This window comes from Mesoplodon densirostris, chromosome 2 (assembly GCF_025265405.1).
Source record: "Mesoplodon densirostris isolate mMesDen1 chromosome 2, mMesDen1 primary haplotype, whole genome shotgun sequence".
In the NCBI taxonomy this organism is placed as follows: domain Eukaryota; kingdom Metazoa; phylum Chordata; class Mammalia; order Artiodactyla; family Ziphiidae; genus Mesoplodon; species Mesoplodon densirostris.
The window spans coordinates 103,360,148-103,384,887 of record NC_082662.1 but is presented as its reverse complement, the minus strand read 5'-3'; the positions used below and the strand labels follow the sequence as shown (position 1 = coordinate 103,384,887).

The 24,740-nt window shown below is 36.8% G+C and overlaps 1 protein-coding gene across 3 annotated transcripts in view; it reads left to right on the top strand.

The window, feature by feature from the left end:
• Positions 1 to 24,740, top strand: part of DENND2C (DENN domain containing 2C) — a 101,606-nt gene that overhangs the window by 59,340 nt on the left and 17,526 nt on the right. For all 3 annotated transcript variants that reach the window (XM_060090304.1, XM_060090305.1, XM_060090303.1), the window contains exons 2-13: positions 4,117 to 5,128; positions 5,814 to 5,950; positions 6,379 to 6,491; positions 7,080 to 7,250; positions 10,446 to 10,542; positions 14,619 to 14,663; positions 16,482 to 16,669; positions 20,444 to 20,553; positions 22,140 to 22,209; positions 23,132 to 23,209; positions 23,797 to 23,937; positions 24,419 to 24,567. In XM_060090304.1, coding sequence (XP_059946287.1) covers positions 4,305 to 5,128; positions 5,814 to 5,950; positions 6,379 to 6,491; positions 7,080 to 7,250; positions 10,446 to 10,542; positions 14,619 to 14,663; positions 16,482 to 16,669; positions 20,444 to 20,553; positions 22,140 to 22,209; positions 23,132 to 23,209; positions 23,797 to 23,937; positions 24,419 to 24,567 — 2,123 coding nt within the window. In that variant the 5' untranslated portion in view covers positions 4,117 to 4,304. The remainder of the gene's footprint in view (positions 1 to 4,116; positions 5,129 to 5,813; positions 5,951 to 6,378; positions 6,492 to 7,079; positions 7,251 to 10,445; positions 10,543 to 14,618; positions 14,664 to 16,481; positions 16,670 to 20,443; positions 20,554 to 22,139; positions 22,210 to 23,131; positions 23,210 to 23,796; positions 23,938 to 24,418; positions 24,568 to 24,740) is intronic.

The window sequence follows — 24,740 nt, the reverse complement described above, 5'->3', positions numbered from 1 at the left end:
GTTTTCTGAAAAGAGCCTCCAGGGTGAAAGCTGGGCCATCTTGGTGCCCACTTCATTTGTTTTCCTTCTTTCAGGGATCACAGTCCTTTGCTATTATTCAATATCTAAAAGCATTTATTTTACATTAAGTCCAGTTTTATAGTTTTTTATGTTGGGAAGGCAAGTCTAGTCCAATTTTTCTATCATCCCAGAAGCGAGAGTCTTCTCGGTCCCTTTCATCTGTTTTCTTTCTAATTGAGGTAAAACTCACATAACAAAAATTAACCACTTAAAAGTATATCCTTTCATCAGTTTTTAAGTCAACTTTTAGAATGTTCTAAATTCTTCATATTTGGCCAGATTATATTTAATCAAATAAAATATTTTAAAGGATTTGGAGTGAGAAACTTTCCTTATATAGACTTGAGTCAGTAAAATAGAACGTTAATATTCTCTTTCTTAAAGAGAATTTCACTTACCTGAATGGATTTAGATTGGTTTCTTTTAAAAGGCTAAGAACACAGAATCCTATATGTGTTAGGTTATACTATAAATTACATCTTAACCTGATAAACTGTAGTTGATGTATATCTTGGATGAAAGTAAATACTCAGAAAAGCAATAGAAAACAAGTAAGTCCCCTCATACGAACCTTCAAGTTGCGAACTTTCAAAGATGCGAATGTGTGTTCACATGTCCAGTCACGAAAGTTAGTTCACGTGTCTGGTGTACATTGTCACGTACATGCATCCTCTACAAGAGGTTGTACTTTTGTGTACTTTACAGTACTGTATAGAGTACAGTAGTACAGTATCTTTATTTGAAGCCCAGGATGTCCTGAAGCAAGTGTAAAAGCAGTGGTGATCTAGCTGGTACTGCTAAAAGACCAGGAACTGGAGGTCCAGAGAAAGGACGAAGAGAGACAAGAGGAGGAAGAAGTAACTGAAGAGCCAAAGAGATTCATGGTGCAGGAATGGCAAGGGGATTTTCTTTATTTGAGGAGGCACTGTTAGTTGTTGAGGCACAGGACCCGAACGTAGAACAGTACACAAAGGTTGAAGCAGCCGTTCAGAATGCAATCCGGTGTTATCGTGTCATCTATGACAAGAAAAAAGGGCTACTACCCAGACATCACTGGATTGTTTTTTCAAGAGGGTAGATAGAATTGAATCCAGCAAGGAACCAGAACCTGTGCCATCAACGTCAGGTGTGAGTGAACTTGCAGTTTGCCCTCTGTCCCCTGTTGCTGATGATCCTTCACTGCTAGCATCTCCCACCTCCTATCCCTCCTCCAGTCAGTAACTCTTCTTGCCTGTTCACTAGATGCCAGCCCCTGTATGCCAGCTGTTGTACTGTACTACTGTACTTTGCAAGGCACTGTACTGTAAGATTAAAAATGTTTATTTTTTGTTTTTGTTTATTTTTAATGCATTATTTGTATGAAAAGTATTATAAACCTATTACAGTACTGTATAGCCAATTGTGTTAATTGGGTACCTAGGCTAACTTTGCTGGACTTAAGAAATGTGCTCTCAGAATGGAACTCATTTGTATCTGGAGGACTTACTGTAAAAACAAAAGGACATGATTAAGAATCACCTCTTTGGGAACAAAGAGTAGGAGAAAAGAATTGATTAGTAGCCTTTACTCCAGGCATTCTGTTTTATTATACTTTTAAAATCATGCTTAGTTTTTCACATTTACACTTATTTTGCCCACCCGAGGAACTGAGTTGCTGGTTTCTTCTCTTGAGGTTGCCCATTGTGGTTATCGTGAGCTCTAGCTTCTCTTCGTGTGAGTCCTGCCTGACTTAATAGTCTTTAATAGTTGGAGAAGCTTTTGACTCATTTTGTAGTATTAAGAGAAGAAACAAAATTTTAAAAATTATTGAAGCTGTTATATTTTCTCAATCTGTGTTTCTGTGAGAACTGTTGAAGCAAGGCTGAGAAAGCAGTGTCTAGGGGCAAATATGTGAATAAGTTGGCTTTAGGGAGCTTTCAAAAGATGAAGCTTGGAGAGATCTAGGACTTGAACACTGGGCCAGCATGTAGGGATTAGAATGTCTACTGATAGTGGAGGTCAAGGCAAGAAACTAGAGGTGAAGGATGGGATATAAAGAATCTTGCAGGCTAGGAGAGCCATAGGGGAGGAGGTGCTGGGTAGCAAAGTGACTCAATTTAATTAGACTAAAAGGACAGTTAGATGTGAGATGCCTGTAAGGAAAAAACAGGCAACTCTTGGTTTGGTGATTCTTATTTTTTGGATAGGACAAAATCACAATTTATGTATAAGTATAGGCAAGCCACATTATAAAGAGTTTAACTTGGCAAAAATTGGAGCTGTGCAATCATGTATAAAGACAGATTATAATATCAATACAGGCATCGATCTAATTAGAATGCATTAAAACTTTTTGGTTTTGAAATAATTTGTCATTTTTTAAAAGCTGCAATGTATTAATACCTAGTTAGGAGAAAGTAGCATTTCTCTTCGTAATACCTACCTAGATTTAAGGAGTTTCATGTTGCTATGCTACTCTCTTGCCACTGAAACACCATGAATACACATCACTTATGTTTGTATGTGAATTCCATAGATTAAGCCATTTGTTGCCAGTTCTTTTCAAGTTAAACATTTTTTTTTTTTAGCCCAAGCAATTTTCATCTTTTTCTTCTCAGTTTGATGCATTCATACTTAAAACACATTAACAAGGGAAGAGTAATGAAAGAGTTTGGGACTGCCAAAAACCTTGACTAGGCTCCCAGGAGAGAGAAAAATACTCCTATCTGACTGTAGTGAAGAAAACCTGAGTCTAAAGGACACCTTAAAATCCTTAGGAATTCTCTGTAAACATCAGAAACTAGTAAAGAATTTTCAGAGTTTTAATAATGAGCAGTAGAAGCTGATTGGATGTTCAAATTCTATGCATTAGTCTTTTGTGAAGAGTTCTGCCCAACAGCTTTTATATTTTGCATGCTTTGTTTTGTTTTTTTTCCACTCACATGAGTTCAATTTCTTAAGGTTTTTTAGAATGATTTTCTTTGCATAAGACCCTCATCAAAGTTTATTTGCTAGCAAACCTGGTTTTCCTACAAACTTGAAGAAATAATTGAAAGTTGATGGTAGTCCTGACTAGCAGTTGCTCTGCCTAGAATAAATTGTGTGTGTGTGTTGTGTATGTATCAGTTTTGGTCAGCTACCCTGACAGAGCTGGGCCAAGACATTTTCCTGCCTGTTAATCAAGGCCACACAGACAAAGCTCAAGGAAGGATGACCCCTGTCTCAGGAAGTATCGAATCAGTTGCTATTTTTAAACAGTATACAGTAGAACTTGAGATCAGGTCTTTACTCAGTTGACAGGAAAAGTTCTCTGCCAAATTTTGCATTTGAGGAAACAGTTAATGGGCCTAAATGAGTGAAGCCTCTATGTGAAAGGAAGGGATGTGACTGTAAGTATTTTTGCTGATTTGGGTCGAGTGTGTGGTGGCAGAGATGTGGAAAGTTCAGTCAGTGACAAAATAGGTTATTACATTTCAAAGTAACTGATAGTTAATAGTACCTTGGATTGTCTTTAGTGACAGTGGTGTGTATGGAATTCTGTGTTGCTAATAGTAAAGTTGAAATAAGGGTATGTGATGAGCTAATATTATCGCAGCGTAGCACTGGAGAAGGAAATCAGCTATTGGTGTGTTTCCAGACTAACTGGCTCTTCCTCTGGATGTATACATAAACTTTTTGGTTATTTGAGATGTATTTCTGTATGCTTTTTATAATACTCTGTTGGTCCTTGTTTCATTAACAGAAGGTTTCATAAAGAATTGATTTATCACAAAATAATATTGTATTACTACTATGTGTAATCTCTTATAAAACCTCATTCTACTTAACTTTAGGAAATTAAATATGCAGAATGTTAAAGCAGACAATTTGAGAAATACCATAAGTAATATTTTCTCTGTAATATTATACCACCATCTTAGGAATGCCTTTATGAGGTTGAATTGCTTAATGGGTGACAGGTACATCTTTACATATGAAATATAAGCGACTTATTTAGGGATAGGTGGGCAGTGTTTTAGTGGAGTTTAAATTAGGAAATTATAAAACTGTGTTAACATATTCATTTCATTTTAATAGGATTATTGAAGATAAAGCTGTAGCCATTTTCAACAAGGATTGATGATCAGAATTTTTCTTTTTAAAACATTTTCAAGTTAAAGATGAAAGGAAAATACTGGAATTGTTTGGATTCTAACTGACAGGATAAAGAATATAGTACTTCACAGTTACTTGTAATGGAACCTCAGTAAAATTCATCACTTGTCATGCACCCAACTGGGAACATGGATGTTGGTTTTTCTCGTTCTGCTATTCATACACTGTCAAGAAGCCACTGCAAAAACATCAAACAAAAAATTTCTCAGTGGGAAGGAAGAACTAATGGTAAATCTAATCCAGATAAGTGCGATCCAAAGGACTTTGGAGTGAGATATGATAACTGTAATCAAGAGCTTCTTCTTAAGAGAAATCCTGTTGCTGAGGGAAAGGGCAAAAAGCTAGATGTCACCAACTCTCAAAATGTTGATCAAGGTATTAATGAAAATGCCAAAAGCCACAATCAAAGTGAGGATGAAAGTGAGAAACGTGAATATGATGATACACACTTCTTTAAAAATGAATCAGGATCCAACTGGGTATGTTCTCAGGCCAAACAAACTGAAAGCTGGAAAGAAGTTTTGGATCCAGAGACTTCATTACCTCCAGGAAATTTCTATACCTCACAGATATTGTGGAAGAAGATAGAAGCACTTCCTCCAGATAAAGTCTTAAATTTAGCTTTAGAACATTGTGACTCTTCAGAAAAAAAACTGAATTTCAGAGGTCTGGATAGTTCACATGGAGTAACGAAGAGCTTAGAAAACATTTACTCTGAACCTGAGGGACAGGAATGTGGACCTTCTATAAATCCTTTGCCAAAACCTCGTAGGACATTCAGATATTTATCTGAATCTGGTGTTATGCCATGTAAAGATAGAAACTGTGACAGAAAATACTGTGAAAATAATTCTTGTACAGAGTCCTCTTTAGCCTCTTCTCAGGAACCTGAACCAAAGAACTATGGCAGAAAAATCAGAGGGAGATCTAAAAGGTATGTTTTTATTTGAAAGGTAATGATTTTAAGTATTTTCCTTATAGAACTATTGAGCTTCTGTTTCCTTTTCAAACCAATTTCCATTTCCATGTGTGGGTTACACCTATAATTTGATTATACAGATGTTGATTAACCTAAGGGGAAATACGTACAAGCGAAACAGTAGGAGTATAGGTAATATCCAGGACAATCTACTGACATAAGTACAGTAGAAAAACTTCCATTTTATATCTTTAAAAATGTATAGGGGACTTCCCTGGTGGTCCAGTGATTAAGACTCCGCACTTCCAATGCAGGGGATGTGGGTTCGATCCCTGGTTGGGGAACTAAGATACCACCTGCCATGTGGTGCGGCCAAAAAGGAAAAAAAAAATGTATAGGGAAGCAAGTACATTCTTCTAGTTCATTTAGAACATGCTGGCGTTAGCCTCACTTTTTATTACAGAGTGAATTTAATAAAGTACCCAAAGAAGAACATGAATGTAATTGGCTAAAAGCCTCCAGTTTTCTCATGGTGCGTATAAGGGCATCAGCCTAATTTATTATTTTTAGGTATCTGATAAAACACCTTTGTAATTTTGTACACTAAGTCCTTTTCTTATCAATTTGTGTCTATCATACCAATATAAAGAATACTAGAGTTTTACAAGATACAACTTTAAAATGTATCTTCTTTCTTAAGGAAATCCTTTGAATTTGAGGACATTCAGCACTTTCGAAATCAGAACTCATGGAAGATTCATGAAGAACTTAGAAGAAATTCTGGCTCAGCACTTTATTACACACAGTCTGAGGACAATATCTATGAGGATATCATATGTAGGTGTCCACAAACTTTGCAATTAAATTTAGTGAGTATGTAGTTGGTGGAGCCCTTAACTAGAGTCTGTTATTTTCTTTTACAATCAAGCATGTCTTGCTCTAGATTTTCCTTTCTAATATTGAAACCTTTGTTGTATAAATTCCTTAATTCTCTAATGGATTTTACAACTAGTTTATTGGACTGTTCAGTTCAGAAGTAGATGTGTGTAATATGGTATTTTGAGAATTCTTTGAGGTTGGTTGGATGCCTGAGTGGTTTGTGAGCTTAAAGTACCATTGATTTTGAGACCTACATCCCTACAGCAATGTAGAGTAGAAAGCTGAACATATTTAGTCAGTTTTTGCTTTCTTTTCCTTTTAAGTGTAGTCAGTGTGTTCCCATTTAATTATGTTCCTCTAAACTTTTTTTTTCATTATTTTTCAAGATCCCACCAAAGAAAATCCATATGAAGATATTCCAGTACAGCCTTTGCCCATGTGGAGATCTCTTTCAACATGGAAGCTACCACCCCCTAAAAGTGCTTTCAAAGCACCCAAGGTATAACCAGGGAAATAATATAAGAAAATATTAGAATCTTATTTATGATCCTACAAAAAGGTTAAAATGGTTTAACTAGGCCAAAACTAAGAGGCACTGAAATGTGGGTTTATTGTTCTTTGTTTTGTTTTGGGGTGAGCAGCACAAAACTTTTTTTTTGGTTTTGGGGAGGGGGTTTTTGTTTGTTTTTTTAGCGCTTCAGAAGACTTGAATACAAACACCTTTAGACAGACCATAAAACTTTTAGTTCACTATAGTTACCACAGCACTGTAATAGTCTCACATCAACCTGTGGCCTAAATTACCTGTCTGGTCCCTGAAAACACTCACCAGCCCTGAAAGCAAAGGCTGCCTTGAGTTAATGAGAACTCTGAGCTATTGTTTTCTGGAAATTTGATTACATTGTTGTAGAAGAACTTGGATTAGAAACCCAAGAAACTTCTTTACAAACAGTGAAAAAGAAATTACGGTGTCCTCACTTTAGATGAGTTTAAAGGAAAGGTAAATATTTGGGGGGGATAGCTTTGACTTTGAGAACACAGGCATTACCTAGATGATCTTACCTTAGCAGTACCTCTTCTGTTTTAGCTTGCTTCCAAACCTCAGTTCCTTCACCGGAGGACTATGGAACTGAAGAACTCACAAGTTTATTTATGGTCAAAGCTCACAAAGGATACCACGTTGCCTGTCACTTTAACTGAATGGAAGCTTTTCCGAGCTGGAGAAGTTGCAAACAGGAAAAGGAAAAATCTTCCAAGGGTAAGGACTCCAGTACTTTGATTCTTCAACTCTTACTTCAACATTTCCACAAATGTGAATAAATAAACTTTAGACTGAAACGAATAATAGGTTAGAACTGACCTACTGTAATTAGAAGATTTGGAAAGCAGCCTTAAGCTAAGTTTTTGCTCATGAAAGAAAAATGCATGAATGGCTTTTGCCAAGGTTTTTGTGTGTGTGTGTGGATTTGGAAAATTGATTTTAGATGGAGGGCTTCAGTCTAGTTACCTTAGTTCTCATTAAAATCAGCTGCCGGTGTGAAGGAAGCCCTAGAACCTCATGTAAAAGGACCTCCTAGTAAGCTGGCTTCAGTGTTTTTCTCACTCATTTGTATAACAGCCAAAGTTAATTCAGTTTTGTGCCTGAGTTTACAAATTTTCAGTAATGACAAAGTATATGCCAAAAATGTCCACTCAAAGGAAGGAAGAAAGAAATTTTACTATTACTTGGGAAAAGAAATTTTTGCCAATTATATTAAATAAATAACTTCTCTCAAGGGAGAAAAGGCAATAAGTCTGTAAATCATCTCAGTGAGAGCCACTGAACCAAAATAAAGAAATTTGGATTATTTGTAATATATATTTTTTAGGAGAGACTTTAAGAAATTACATGAAAATATTTAAAAACTCTTTATGTTATTTTGTTCTGTAATTCAGAATGTTTTCAGGATTACTATGCAGAAATAAAATCATTTAAATAGTATTCCTGTCTTTAATCCCATCTGAATTAGCTATATTCATTTAGCACATGATTTCTATACCTGATTTTAACATTAAACAAAAGTCATAGCTGTTTCTTGGTGTAGTAACTGCTGATTGGTTCCTTGGGAAATATTCTGTTCCACAGTTACTTTAATTCTTCTGATCCATTTCCTGCCCCTCCCTCTTTAATATGTGAAGTGTTAAAGACACAGAGTTTTTTTTAAAGCACTAAACTGATCTCTCTGGGAAAAAAACATCTTTAGGTGTTTATTCTCCTGTGTTTAGTGAGGACTACTTAAAAATCAGAGGTTTAAAGAATTTCCAGGATGTATGTATATATAATGCATAACAATCACTTTCCTGTACACCAGGAACTAACACAGCATTATAAATCAACTATACTTCCAAAAAAAAAAAAAAAAAAAAAAAAGAATTGCTGGCACAACAAAGCAGCCTCCCACATGTTCCAGAAACAGCAGATCATGTGTTCACAGGGGCTAGAACACAAACACATAAGGAGTTGTATTTAAGATGTGGTTCTTGGAATATCATTAACAAATATTTAGAAATTATGGATTGTGGAATTTAATGAGACCCAAGGATATTTGCAGTGCTTTTGATTTCACGCCTCAGTATTTTATGTACTGTGGATCCCTTGAGTACTCAAAGCCTGTTCTCTTTCTGATTATAGGTGAGATGATCCAACTTTTCATGTTCGGATATTTTCCCAAAGGTTTTCTTGAGAAGTGGGGAAGAGAAAAATGGTGATGAATTCTTGATTGTCAGGCAGGAACAGACTGTTAGCATTTCTACCTGTGACCCTCCTTGGATTAAATCCTTTTAGGATGTTTCATTTGCAATACAAATTTTGCTTTTGGACTATCTTCGGGAACAACACTCCATGAGGAAAGCAGTTTTCACTTATTTCCTCTTTGATGACTAGAGCTATCTCTGGAAGGGAAACTGGTTTCATAGTTTGAAAGTAACTGATCTAGTCCATATGCCTCTTCCCTACCCTTCCTTTCTTCCTCTACTGTGGCAATCTGTGTGGGATTGTTTGCTAGAGTAGATTTCCTAATGTTTTATATTGTTTGTGTCAAGTGTGTACAGCAATATGGTTTCCATCATTTCTTAGGAAGAATATTTTACAGTATTTCCTGTAATTAGAAGGTAATTATAGGCTCCTAGCTCATAATCAAAATTTAAGTTTATTACTTTATCTCATATTTCTAGAATAGATCCCTTTCCTTTATAACATTTGATTATACTTTTAAGTATACTTTTCAAATACACATGAATAATTCTACTATTTTTGGTCCTTATGTATCCAAAATACATGTTTACTCTCATACATCTTTCCTATAGCCCCTAGCAATACCTTTTTATGTTGGATTCTCTTATTTTTTTTATAATGCTAATATTTAAGAATATTGGTAACTTTTCGTTTGAATTATAGCTATGAAAATCTTTAAAAGAATAAACTCTTCCAAAAATGTGGGAATAATCTGCATATTGGAAGCACATGTTTCTCACATGTTATTTTTCTTGCAGTGGACTGATTCACTGCCTATGGATTGCCAGGATTGCTAGAGAAACAAGGACAAAGGAAAAAACAAGAGCATTTTTCTCAAACAACTTTGTTGGTTATCACATTATATAATGTTCCTAACAACTGTAATTCTGGGCATTAAATATGTTAAATCAAGATTGATAGTTAAGAAAAAGTTTGGAATTTTAAGAAAAATATACATAGAAAAATGAATCAATTTCTCCTTTTAAAAATGGCTGTTGATCAGCTTTAATTCTTTTCTCTTTTTTAAGCCCAGTCTGTCTGTCTGTCTCTTTTATACACACTTCCCAGAAGCAAAGAAAGAACTTTAATGAATAATGCATATTAAATGGAACATTGTTTTATACTTGGGCATATTTGAGAATCTCCTATTTTTATGACATGTTTCCAAAATAAATTATAGTATTAGTGCTCCCGGTAGCAAAGGAGTATTCCTTTTGGCTAAAGCTTTCTAAGCGTGATTATCCTCTCTTTGCAAAAATTCCTGGGAGCAGACTTAACTGTGCCTCACCCTGCCTTACAAGTGAGTAAATATCCCACTTCCTACTCTGGGCAAACAAAAACTTGAGTCCATTGGTAAGGCTTGGTCAATATATGGAGTGCAGTGGCCAGATTTCTTGCATGTTGTGACCTGGAATGACAAGCAATCTCTAAGAACCTGTGGTAAATTCCTCTGGAAAGGAAATATCCTTTCCCACTTCTCTTACCCATGTTAAATGGAGTATGTATTAGAATAGCATATCATCTTACTAAAGATAATTTTAGATTCAAAATCGAAAAATGTAAAGGTTTTTATGTATAAAGTAGATCTTTCTCTGAATGAGAATCAACTAATAAGTTAATATCAAGCTGCAAAACATGTTGGTGTTTGTTTTAACTTGTACTTTTCTGGTCTTTTTTCAGCTTGTATTGAAAATAGATGATATATTTGAATCTAAGAGAGGGAAGAAGAGGGTAAAGTTACACCCTTACACTGGAAAAGATGTACCTCCCTCTAAAGGTAAGAATTGTTCCAACTGTCCATAGCTATTAGCATATGAGGGGCGAATCATTATATAATTTAATGTTTGATGTGAATTATAATTTTTGGTTTACTTTCCTGTCCATCCCACTTAAACATAAAACTTCTTTAGGCTAAGGGATTATTTCTAGTTCTTCCTCAAATCCCTTTTGTTTAGTTCTGTACCAAGTAATAACTATTAGATGAATAAGTAAATAAATTTTAAAATAGTTATAAACCAATGAGACTAATTTTCATGGACAGGTTGCATCCTTATTTTGTAGTACTACTTTGATTTATAGTCTTTTGTCAGTATAGACTCTCTCAGTGGAGGAATGAAAATATTAAGTATATATATACTGAATGTATGTGGTACTCAACCTATAGTCACCTAATAAGTTTAGTAGTTTTATCCTTCAGATGCCGAGATAAAACTTAGATTGTCTTAATTAAGAAACTTTTAACATCTATAGTGAATTATTTTTGTAGAATTTTCTTTACAACTTTAACTTAGTTGTCTGGCAAAGGATGTGTGGAGTTTAGCAATTTTTGTCTGTGAGATTCATAAGTGAGAAACAACAGCCAAGTCATACCAGAAAAGAATATTTCGTATTTTTGCAGACTTCCAAAGACAGAAATTTCTTAATTTCCATTGAAAATCTCTTCTTCATTCTAACAATTACTATGTGAAAATAAACTTCCCCTTTCAGTAATTCAAGACTCTTTCTTCTTACTTTGTGATGATTAAAATCTCTCGTCACCATTTTAAATGTGAGTTTTCATATTTTCAAAAGCAATTATTACAACATTTTAGCCTTCTCTTCTGTAGAAGAAATACTTCTGGTTATTGTTAATAATAATAGCTACCATTTACTGAATGAAGTAATAGTTTCTTTATGTACTTTATCTGGTGTATAACGTATGACCACACTGGGAGGTAGGGACTATCCTAATTTTACAGAGGAAGAAGCTGAGCCAGAGGAGGAAACATCAATTTGAATCAAGGAACATGATACCACAAAGTCTTATTCTTCTCTACTATGATTGTTTTTCTAAATAACCGCATGTAGCAAATATTATTGTTTTATAGATAAGGAAATAAATTATAAATTGCAAATTTTGTGAAATATCAAGACACTGGAACCAGGACAAATTCTTAGAAAACATTATCATTTTCCCATATTAACAGCACTCTACTGATAACTGTATTCACCAGATATGCCACCCTAGGTAGATTATCACCGATCTCTTATTTTATTTGAATGCTTTATGGATTAGGAACATTTTAGTAAATTTGGCTCTAAGAAAAGTTTTTGAAGAGCCAAATCCTTTTTTTCACTGTATCATTATTGAAAAGAAAAAATTCAAGAGCATAAACTGCCAACTTCTAACACATACACATACAAAAAGGAGTAGTCCCTACAAATTTGTTTTCTTTTGCATGGCTCAAAGGAAATATACATTTACTCAGTCTCTGTGGCCAACTCCTTCAATGGACCCGAGGAATTTCTCTCATGCCTGAGGATCTCCTGTCTCAATAGTCACAGTTCTCAGATTTTTGTTTACCTCCTTAAGCTTTTGTCTGTATATCAACAGTGCCTCATAGAACCAGATAGTTATATTTACCTACTCTGCCAGTACATGCTAGGTTTTACCGAATCTGTTCCAGCATAAACAGTTCTTAACTCTCAGTTATCAGGTATCACAAAATGATTTATTGTCCTTCTTCAAAATTATAATTTTGTGTGTTGAAGTCACATTAAAAAAAGGGACAACCTAGTACTTTTTTGATCCCTACAGATTCTCAACAGATTTTCCTATTGGCTTATAAACCCCTTAACCTTCATTCAGTGTCTTGGAATGCAGATCATCAAAACCCATAGATGTGAATATGTTAAAGCCATTTAAATGATCTTTTGTAAGGTCTTTTCCAGGTAAATTACCTTTCCTCCCTGCCCTCTTTCTTTTTTTTTTCTTTCCAAACACTTCATGGGCTCCGAAGAGGTGCTTGGTGCTAAGGATACAAATAGGACTCAGGAGCTCACAGTGTTTGTTCTTTCATACTGAACAATATTTTATAGCCCCAGTATACTTTTTGTCATTGTAGTTAGTTTGAAGTTATAAAGCCTGTACAGTACACAATATTTAAATACCTGCTTTTTCTGTAACATGTCTTGTGTACCTTTCCCACATATCTAATGAAGAGACGGTATTTTTTTTTATGTTCTCTTCTTCCTTATTACAAAATTAAAATGAGCACAGCAAGAAATCACAATAATATAAAATAACAAAACGGAAAGCCAAAGTTTCCCAAACCTCCTCCTACTAATCCCAGAAAATCTTATGCACATGAAAATATTTTTTCTCCCCAAATAGTTTTATACTATTCAGACTTTGTATGTCTTGCCATTTTAAAAAATATATAATTAATATACTTCGGAGCTCTTTTGGTATCAGCACATAGAGATCCACATAGCTGTACTGTATTTCTTGGTATAGATGTAAAAGAATTTTATTTAGCTGGTAGACATTTTGGCTGTTTCTAACATTTTATTTAACCTGTGGATAATTAAGTTTCATAAATAGGTAGATATATAGATACAGATTTTTTTTCTTCAAACAATGCTGTAATATACATTTTTTGTTTATATATTTTTTGTATATTAGTAAGAATACATCTGTAGAATAAGTTCCTAGCAGTGTACTTAATCAAAGAACACATACTTTAAAGAACACATAAATTAAAATTTTTATAACTGCTGCCAAATTGTCTCACAAATAGATCTTAACAGCCTAAAAAAAAAGCTTTATATTTCTATGAAGAGCTTTTGAAAATGGTTTTTTCCTCGTAATCTTCATTAACACTGTGTTTTATTAGAGCTTTTTATTTTTTGCCAGTATCATGGTTGAAAAGTGTATCTTACTTATTGTTTTAATTTATTAAATTTATTTTATTAATTATGAATTTGGACAGTTATGTTTATCAATAGTTATCAATCTTTTTCTATAAATTGCCTATTCCTACTCTTTTATTCATTCATTTTGTTGTGCTGTGTTTTTACTTATTCATTTGTAACAGCTATTTAAATATTAAGAAACTTAGTCTTGCATCTGCAATGTGGATTACAAATATTCCCCCAGTTTATTTACCTTTTGAATTTGCTAATGATTTTTTATTAGATTAGAAATTTTACATTTTTATACAATCAAACTTCCATACATTTTTCATTTATGACTCATATTCCTTGTTTTTCCTGATACATTAAAATTTTTTCCCTTTCTTTATATTTTAAAATTTTGCTTTAACTTTTCAGACTTAATTTAGAAATTTTTCGTTCACCTGTTCGCAATGTTTTGTTTTGTGTTTTGGTTGTTTTCTTTCTTTCTTTCTTTTTTTTTGTAAATTGACAATGTGCCTAGTATTGTACAGAACATTCCCTTCTAACAACAAAGCCCCTTAGCCTCAAGATACTTAAAATCCAATTGTGGAAAATAATAGCAGTTCAAAGCCATTTGAGTACTATAAGAATTCAGAGTAAACTTCAGTTTAGTTTGGCATTAGAGGTGGCTTAGAGGCATCATAAAGGCATCATAAATATTACTTCATAAACTTACTTGGTAATCTTTCTTAGCCTCACATTTTCCTGTTAATCTAAATTCATAGTTTGTTCCATATTGAGATTTTTGTTTAGCCAGGTTGGTGTTTTACCTTTGATACCTTATTTGGGAATATAAAGACAGTGATATGAAGGTAGAAGTAAAATCCACTCTGATCAAGACTTTCTAAAACTAGTCTGAACTGCTGTTAATTTCTAGAATTAGGGATGAGAGGGGAACTGAGGAGGGAGGTGGGTATGGGAAGAAGATGGAATGGAATAGTTTCTTCTCCGAGCCTTTTATTCTTTTTTGCACCTGTCCTGCCCTGATACAGCTAAGTGGTTTGGAGAAAGGCTCAGCATCCTTAATTATTCCTTACTCCAATAAGTCCCCAGGTCTGTGGAGCTTTTACATTGTTTTCGTTCTCATGTTCTGCCTGTTCTTGTTGAACAATACAAATGGAAACTCTTTCTTTTCAGGTGAAACCACTGGGTACGAAAGTGATGCCGAGTATCTGCCAAAGAGTGAGTGAGTCAGTGGGGCTGCTCCCTTTCGCGTGATGATCCTGGTTGTAGGTGGAGTGGCACCTACCTTTGTGATGAAGCATGTTTTTTCTACACGATGTTTCACTTTGTCGGTGATTTCTTCATTATAAGAACCTGTTGAGATTTGGGGAACTAAACAGTACACTGTCAGATGTTTGACAGCATTAAAAATCTCCCATGGTGGAGTGAGGCAGACCAGTGTAGTTCTTAAGATGGAATGTTCTTCCATCTTAAGAGGGGAGTGGCAGAGCTGCACGTTCAGACATATGTGCAGCACCCAAAACAGAATATGTGAGTCATTCTCTGAGGCAGATACTTTGCATTAAATATCTGATTTTTTTCATAGTCATTCATTTGAGTATCTTAGATATCTCTGACATTGGGACAGGAAACACTGATCTGTTTCTTATTCATAGGTATTTATATTCTAAATTATTGTGCCATTTACTTTCTGTTAGAATACAGAAGATGCCGTGCTTTTTTGGCTGTATTTGTTCAAGTAGTCATAGTGCTCTGTATCCTTCATCTAATGGATTTTCACAGCAAATTATTTAGTTTCTGTTTAACTGAAGCATGGAAAAAATAGGAGACCTGAATTATCAAAGCTGAGTACAGGGCAGTTCCAGGTCTGATACTCGGATCTTATGATTAATAATCATGTGCTCCTACCAGTAGCCTAAATTGCTTCAGGTGCTTGATTCTGTAGGCTGACTGAAGGTGAAACTTAAGTCATCATCAGGTTCAGCTTGGATGTGTAAAGATGATTAATTTTGTTCTGTTGCTACTGAGAAACAGGCCCTAAAATTTTCTTGACTTGAACTGAGCCCTTTGGAGTAAGGAAGGTTTGCCTAGAGCACTAAATGTACTGGATAATTTTGGAGAGGCACTCCAAAATTATTTTTTAAGTGTTCTTAATATTTTGATTTACCTTGTAACTTCTTTGGGGGCAGAATGCATCATATCTCAAAAGAAAAGCAAAACGATTAGATGATGAGTCTCCATCATTGGCTCAGAATGACACATAAGCAAATCTCTGGGATGCTTAGACTATTTCTTCTGCAAGTACTGCATGTCCCCTAGTGGAGACTACCCCAAATTATTCAGAATTTAGAGATAAATGAGAATAAAGGATAAATGGTATCCACTTTTCGGTGGGACTGCTCATACTGTTTACATAGTATGCTTCTACGAATTCTTTCTTTTGAGAAATAGTCTGCTAATGGATACCTTCTTACATGTCATTTTTCTCTCTTGCATTTAGCATCATTTATTGATATAAGTATATGTCCATTATTAGTAATATATGCCAAGGAGAGAAGGGAAAAGAACATTTCTTTAATGTGAGGATAGTTTTTGTTTTAATTTTATCAAACTTGTCTCTTTAGGAACTTACCTTCTATAGGACTCAGTTCTTTTATCAAATCTTTTCCCCCACCTATGACTTCATGGTCCCCAAAATGGCATCTTTTGTCAGGCCAGTGCTTGTACCTGACATTTTCCGTGTATCCTGGTGTCATGCCATGAAAGATGGGATGGCACAGAGTATGTGTTGGGACATACCTAGGCATCAGTTGGGACACAGAACATCGGTCCCGCTGCAGGGCCCCCAGGTGCTTGTGAGAATCTGCACTTGTCCTCCAAGTGTGTCATAGCCCTAACAAGTGTGTCTGGGTGGCAGACATTGGTTAGTAAACGCAACGACTGAGTGAAGATTAGTCCCGCGTGGGTCATGACCTCTGGGTGCTAGAGGGAAGATAGGGCTATAAAGGAAAACAAGACTCCGTGATCTCATCACAGGTCGGTACAAGCGCATAGCACAACTGCAGCAATCTTCCAAGAGGAATCCTCACTACCAGACCTTAGAGCGGGATCTAATTGAATTACAGGAGCAGCAGCTGTTTGAACTTTTTGTGGTGGTGTCTCTACAGAAGAAGCCATCAGAAATAAGCTACATTCCCCAGGTCATACAACAATTCCCTAGCAAGGTAAGTGCATGGAGGCTATGAGGCATCCAGGAACGTTTCTGTGTCTCTGTGTATTTATTCCCTCTCGTTTACTATTGTCTCAGTTAGCTTTTACTAATACTGTACTTCTTGTAGGATCCGGTGCACTCTAATGATATCTTGTGTCAGGCATGAGCTGCAACCAAGGGGGAATTAAAGCTCATTATTCAAGCTAGGTTTTTATCTTTTGCTCTGCTATTTACTAAGTGACCTTTAGCAAGTTACAGAGCCTCGGTTTTTCTCATCCTTAATGAGGGGAGTGATAAATGTGGCAGAGTAGGGTAGCAGTTCAGAGCATGGACTGTGAGCCAACTATCTGCATTTGCCACTTATTAGCTCTGTGACTTGGAGCAGTTAAACTTCTCTGTGCCTCATTTTCTCCATTGGTCAAAGGGGGATAATCTTCATAGTGTCTATCCCATGGAGTTGTGGTGAGGATTAAATGAGCTAATTATAATTAATATAAGGCACTTAGAACAGTGTCTAGCATACAGTAAGCACTATGTAATGTTATTCCCTATTAGTGAGGATTTAATGAGATAATGTATGTAACGTGCTTAATCCAGTTCCTTGCACATAGTAACACTTGATAAATGGTAACTGTTATTAACGGTATTATTTCATTTACTCTACCTTTTTCACAAAATAATTCATTCATTTATTTAATCAGTATTTCATAAATACCTACTATTTGCCAAGATTAGGTGCTGAGAATACAACTGAAATAGATCTCCTTGGTCCCTGCCCTCACAGAGCTTACAAAATAGACCCCAAATGTGGCTCTGAGCTTTGTAGCAGTAAATACAAAGAGCATGATCATTACATCAGGGCTTAACAAACTGATGGCCTCTGAGCATATTTAGCCCACAGATATGTTTTTTGGGTTTGCACGGTAATAAAATAATAAAAGTTTTGTTGTCAATTTTTTGTTTAAAAGTCATATTTCACATGAAAATCTGTATTTCTGCTTTCTCCTGAGAAACTAGAAAGACTGCCAACATTCAGCCTACATTCCTAAGTGGCATGAATTGGCTGAAGCTGAGTAAGGAGCAGGACTGACTTCATGGGCATGTGACCAGTGCAGTCACACAAGCAGTCACACAAGGGCCCTCACTTGCAAGGGCCCTGCACCCTGCTCCGCAGTCACCGTCGAAGTTCTTCATACTTTTATATTTGAATCTGTGTTTTGTAAGTGAGGAGTGAGATCTGATGAGACAGTGGGGCACGTGCCAGGGTCTTAAAGCCTTGGCTCATGTATGCTGTCACCTCTCCAGGATGGGTTCTCCAGTTGTCCTCACTCCTACCCCTTGGTTCCCCAGGCCCTGCCTGGCTTCCCCCTCTCCATCCTCACTCAGTGACTGCTGCCACCCTCTGCATGGGCATGGAGGGGGTCGGGATCAGGCAAGCATTAACCCCGAAGTGTCTTAAGCAACACATGGTAGATCCTTCCCTACCCTGGGCATTGCTCCTGTGTTCAGTGGGTGGCCTGGGGGGGCAAGCCTTTTTACCACCCCCAATCCAAGTACTAGGCACATCCCCACATGGAGGCTACAACCCCTTGAGGGTCGCCTAGCTGCTGCGGGTTGGAGTAGTGGGCCCATGGGAAGGCAAGTCCTTGGCTCAACTTTCCCACCCTTAGTCAGGACACAGAGTTTCAGTCCTACAGCTGGCCCGAGGGGAACCCCAGCAGCTGGTGGGCCACTTGGGCACCAGATTGCAGGCCAGGGTCCCTGGGCACCTGTGAGGGTCTGCACTTGTCCCCAGGATCCTCATGCCTGAGGGAGCATGCCATTAAGTAGAAAATCAAAAACCCCATTGCAGGTTGAGAAAGAAACCACAGAAGAAAGTAACAAGTTTTGTATTTCATTGTACATTTATTTTTTTCCTGCTTTTTGAACAAGGGGCTCACAGTTTTTCATCTTGCACTGTGCTCTGCAAATTATGTAGCTGGCCTTGGGAAGGAGTGATCCCTTTAAACAGGGACATTTACTCACACTCCAGCTTACTATTTCGACCACTTCTCTCATTATCTGCTCAGGAACTTTAGGACTTTGGGTTTAAACCCTGAGTTGCATGTTTCACTAGAAAAGCTAGTGAAGGGCTTCCCTGGTGGTGCAGCGGTTAAGAATCCTCCTACCAATGCAGGGGACACAGGTTCGAGCCCTGGTCCTGGAAGATCCCACATGCCGCGGAGCACCTAAGCCCGTGCGCCACAACTACTGAGCCTAGAGCCCTCGAGCCACAACTACTGTAACCCGCACGCCTAGAGCCCATACGCCACAACAAGTGAAGCCACTGCAATGAGAAGCCTGCACGCCACAACAAAGAGTAGCCCCCACTTGCCGCAACTAGGGAAAGCCCATGAGCAGCAACAAAGACCCAATGCAGCCAAAAAATAAATAAATAAAAATAAGAAAAGCTAGTGAAGCACAACTGAACTGAAATCTGAGACATTTCCTGCATGGGTTCTCATTTTTTAAGAAAGTCCTCACCAACATTCCTACTGTAAATAAATCAATGTTTAATTTCTTATAAAATTCCTCAGTGTGGCCTGAGAGCAGAGTGTCATTGCACTCTTTAGTAACACAGTACCGTAAGAGTCTAAAATAATGTAATCTAGATAGTCTTGAGGAATCAAATTTCCCATAAAGAGAAGCTTAATTTTTTTCTCTGTTGTTCATCAGTCTTACATTTGCAAAGAGAAATCTCGAGGTTGAACCTGTTTTCAGCACAGCCTGAGTTATGGGTTTGGAACCAGATGAGGACCCAGTTGACTCTGACAGTAATTCAAGGATGTCTCTAAGCAAGTTACTTGGTGTTATTGTGCATTAGGCATCTATAAGTCTGGGAGGGAAAGAGCTGCCTGAGCCCCTCTTGACTCTGATGTGGAAAACCTTGAATGAAGATGATTGTGAATCATTTAACAATATAAAAATAATAGAATATGACACAACTAAAATTTTGTTAGAATGCTTTTCCATTTCTTAAGAGCTTAATCTCTAAGTGACCCAGAATGGCTGCATGTTTTGTTTTAGAAATTAAAGGATAGATCATTGGTATCCGTTACATGAAGGCAATATGGTAATTAGACTTATCTGCTTGTTTTTATACTAATTTTAAAATGTCTTTTGGTTTAACTAAATTTAGACTGTCCTTTAAGGTACAATACCAGACTTGCACAAAAGGTCTTCCATGCTAAAATCTTACAGGAAGTTGCAAACCCATAATTAGGTAGCAAAGATTATATGCTAAGGGAAATGATTATATATGGGGTGGATTCTAAAAATAGTATCTTTTCTAAGTAATGTTCATCTGCCTTTTCAAAACATCTTGGATTATTGATCAGAGAGTGTCTTGAGCTAACTAGGTTTTTGCTATCAGTATATTGTAGAATAGATTTTCATTTATATTATGTCCCATGATTCATAAAAATATTCTCACTAGTATGTGAATTCTGAATTAAGATTCTTCTTCTAGCTAAGAAACTTTTCAATCATTTCTCTTACATCAGATTATAGGATCTCCATAAGTACCCTCTCTATGTAAAACAGAATTCTTTTTCCTTAGAAACTCAGTTCTCAGTATGTTTTCAGTGATTACCAGTCTTGGCCTTCCTGTTTTATTAAATAGCACAAAACCACTCTGAGACACCTACCTAGACTTATCAGAGACCTCTTTTCTTAAGTCCAGGCTGAGTTTATTTCTATACTCCGCTTACATAGAATATTAGTCACTTACAGTGTTATTTTTTTTCAGGGTGATCATGGCCTTAAGCAGTCCAGAGACACTGAAGAGAGGCTCAAAGTTATCCCAAAATTTTGTTTTCCTGATTCAAAGGACTGGGTGCCAACCTCAGAACTCAAGAGGTGAATAGACTACTTTATCTGATTTCGATTTGTTGGACGAGCAAAAGTAGAACCAGAATCTTTGAGAAACAGATAGAGTCAGCAGCGAAGCTATGTGGACTCTGGCAGATCAAGGATGCAGTGAGAGGAAAGGAAGAAACAATTAGGACATCTCCTATGTGGGGCTCAAAAAAGAAAAACAGTGTCAAAGGGAAAACAAGTTTGAGAGTCTCTTCAATTTGCCAATTCTGCAGAAAAAAAAGTTCCACTTTACATATAATCAGAAATGCCACCAAGTGGACAGAAAAGGAAAAAAGACTTGAACTTAGGGACTGAGAAACAGAGATAAAACATGGCAATATCTGCATCTTGTTATCTCCTTCAAGTTGTTAGAAGAAGCCGTAGCCCAGATTGTATGTTCCCTGTCGAACTTGTGCGAAGAGGGGGCTCTAGTTTGGAAGGTGTAAGTATATTGAGAAGGGGATTATAAGAAATTGCTTCCCAGTATCTAGAGGAAATCACTATTTTCAATTAATAAACCATCATCGTTTCATATCCTGCTTATAAATAGATAACTGTTTTGTTCAAAACTGTAATTATTGATCATGTATTTAGGCTGAAAAGCGTGATTATGTGAACCATATCACATGTCAATGACCTGCTGGAAGACAGCCTCAGCTGTTGCCTAAGTAGCTCTGCCCTTCCACCCTACGTTGCCTCCAGACTATGCTCCTGTCTCTCCTAACCAGTTTAGCCTGATCGCCTCTCTCATCTCTGAGCCATCAACCCTGAAGCTTTTGTGCTGTCAGTTGTACTAATTGCATAGGCAGCTTCTTTCTTACTGGCCTGGCTGCTCCATGGTTGGCTTTCCCTAAGAGTTATGTGTGTTTATTCTAGAATGTCTGAAAAATACAGAGGAGTAAATAAAAAGCAGAAATTAAAAATCACTGGCATTCTGGTTACTCAGAAATAATCACTGTAAATGTTTTGAGATGTTCCCTTCCAATCTTTATTTGTGGCCAAATATAGACATATGTATATATTGTTCAGATTTGAATTTCTTTTGATTGTTAATGAATTTATTTCTTGGGCATCTCTAGGTCTTCCTTTTGTAAATTATCTATGCATATTTTTTGCCAGTGTTTCTAATGAGATGATAATTTTCCTAATAATTTTTATGTATTAAGGGTATAATCTTTTCCCTATCACAGTTCCATATGACCTCTCAGAACTAAATAGAAGAATTTGGAAGGGAAGAATAGCTTATCAAAATTCTTTATAGTTTACCTATATATTTGACTAAACTGGACATTCAACAGAAGGAAAATAGGCTCGATTAATAGCTGGACTGGATAAATAAGAAAGTAAAAGGAGCCAGCGGCATCAACAGCTCATCACATTCTATTCTCTCACTCCAGTACAAAGCAAAATATTCTCAAGGGCTGGACGTTCTCCCTCAGGAGGAATGTGACTTGCAATAAATATAATATTGCTGCCTCCTCTTACATCACAAAATGACTGCTGTTGGACTCTAATTTTTAATTGCTTGTTCCGAGGAATGTCATTAGCAGTTGTTTGGATCTCAAACTATTGACTGTTTTTTTCAGTGAAACGTTCTCCTTTGTCTTAACTGGTGAAGATGGGAGCCGGTGGTTTGGTTACTGTAAGAAGCTCTTGGTAAGTCCCAGACTTGTGCTACAGGCAGCTTTGGTAGAGGAACAAAAGAGTCAGACTAGGAACTTCAGAAACACGATCTCTAGATGAGTTTGGGGGCTACTCAGTGATCTGTGTATTATAAAGAAGCTAGTTAAGCTTTATATTTTTATTTTATTTATTATTTATTTTCTTTATTTTTTTTTGGCTGCGGTGGGTCTTAGTTGCAGCACGCAGGATCTTAGTTGCGACACACAGGATCTTAGTTGTGGCATGCGGGCTTTTCTCTAGTTGTGGCACACGGGTTTCTCTCTAGTTGTAGCGTGTGGGTTTTCTCTCTCTAGTTGTGGCTCATGGGCTCCGGAGCGTGTGGGCTCTGTAGTTTGCGGCACGCAGGCTCTCTAGTTGAGACGCATGAGCTCAGTAGTTGTGGCTCACGGGCTTAGTTGCCCCGCGGCATGTGGGATCTTAGTTCCCTGACCAGGGATTGAACCCGAGTCCCCTGCACTGGAAGGAGGATTCTTTACCACTGGACCACCAGGGAAGTCCCGAAGCTATGTTAGCTTTAAACAGTAAGAGCAAGGTGGAGGTTAGCCACAGAGTGTTCCATAATAGAAACGGTATGGATTTATTTTATTTATTTGTTTGTAATAGATGAAGAAAACACTGACGTAGCTGAAGTCAGTCTGGTTATATTTGAGGAATGGAGTACAGTGAGCCAATCGAGGGAGCTCTGAGTTACTTCTTGCTTATATGCCGTCACTAAACTGGAATAAATCATACTATCATTTTTTGTTTTTAGCGTTTACTCATCTTTCAGTGTTCATTGAGAATGAGAGCTTTGGTTCCTACTCTATACTAAGGAGTATTAAGAGGTATTAATAGTCCAAATTAGTAAAGACTTGTGCTGCTTAATTTTTGCTTTGTTGTTTGGTTTTTTTTTTAGCCAGAAGGCAAAGGAAAGCGACTCCCTGAGGTATACTGCATGGTCAGTCGCCTAGGCTGCTTCAACCTTTTTTCAAAGGTGAGTGGAGAATGGGCCCTATGAAAAGTGGTGTCCTTTCTGAGCTCTGAGTAAGTTTTTGTTTCTGATGACTTCACTAGGCAATGTTAAGTGGCATAGACTTTAACATACTACTTTAGAAAGGGTTCCCCATTAGTAGATTAGAACTACGGGTTTGAAGTCTTAAATTTAGACCTTGAATCCAGATGATGTTGCCCCGTCATCCTCATTTTGGTTTGCTAAACCTCCCAGCTTAAAGCAAAACATTGCCTGAAGTTTATCTTGTCTCATGTCTTTCCCAGACACCAAACTGCAGGGTATTATTGTGTCACCTTCTTTGCCCCTGCCTTAGTGATATAAAAAGGGGCTTCTCTTCTAAAATTAAGTTGATTTATTTTAGTAACTTTTCTTGGAGATTTAAAGGTACCTCTAAGAGAAATGATGCCTTTAATGAACTTCTATTGGTTGCAGAAGCTTATCTGTCTTAAAATCTGTTGGTATTATTTTCAAGTTTGTGCACCCAGTTTGGCAGTTCCTTCAATAGGATTCTTTTATGTTTTTGAACTGAGTCCCTAATTTTAAAAAAAAATTCTTTTGTGTGTATGTAGATTCTGGATGAAGTAGAGAAGAGAAGAGAAATGTCTCCAGCTTTGGTTTACCCATTTTTGCGAAGTGTCATGGAAGCTCCTTTCCCAGCTCCTGGACGCACCATCACAGTAAAGAGCTACCTCCCTGGGGCTGGAGATGGGGTAAGTTAATTCATTTTGAAAAGGTTTAATAGCTGCCAAAAAGCAGGCCTTACACTAGTAGGCCTTACCTGATAGAAACCTTACAGGATAGTTTTCTCTTTTTCATAAACTGCACAGAATATGTTTTGGTCACAAAAGCACTGGAGAAACATCCAGTTGATCTGTGAGATAGTTGATCCTAGACCCAGGAACCAGAGGTTTTCTATCATTCATAGATTGAACCCCTGCATAATGTCTATTTCAGTGTGATAAATGAAGATTATACATACTATTGTCCAGTGGGATGAAAGATTTCACCCGAAATTTACAGCCCAAAAGTGAGGTATTAAGTCTTGGCATTAGTGTAGGCAGCTTCACAAACTCTTTGTAGCAGACCCTCTCTCTTGAACTTAACCTGTAAAAGAATGACAGGATCCATTAGTATTGTCATTAGGGATTGTTTTCCCACCTCAGCTCCCCTGATTCAAATTTTGCATTTCAGTCAATTGAACTGTGCCGACCACTGGACTCACGATTGGAACATGTTGATTTTGAATGTCTCTTTAAGTGCCTGAGTGTGTGCCATCTCATTCGGGTCTGTGCCTCTCTCCTTTTGGAGCGAAGGATAATCTTTGTTGCCAACAGCCTAAGGTGAGAAATAAGTAAAATATGTCACTTCAGACTGTTGTTCTACTTGTTCTTACTATTTTAAAATTTGGGCATATTAGAAAACACTTAGGTAGGATCTTAATTACCTAATGCTATAGTGACATGGATAATCCAAAAGCTATTTGCATTCTGCTATAACAGTGACTTTTGGGGGT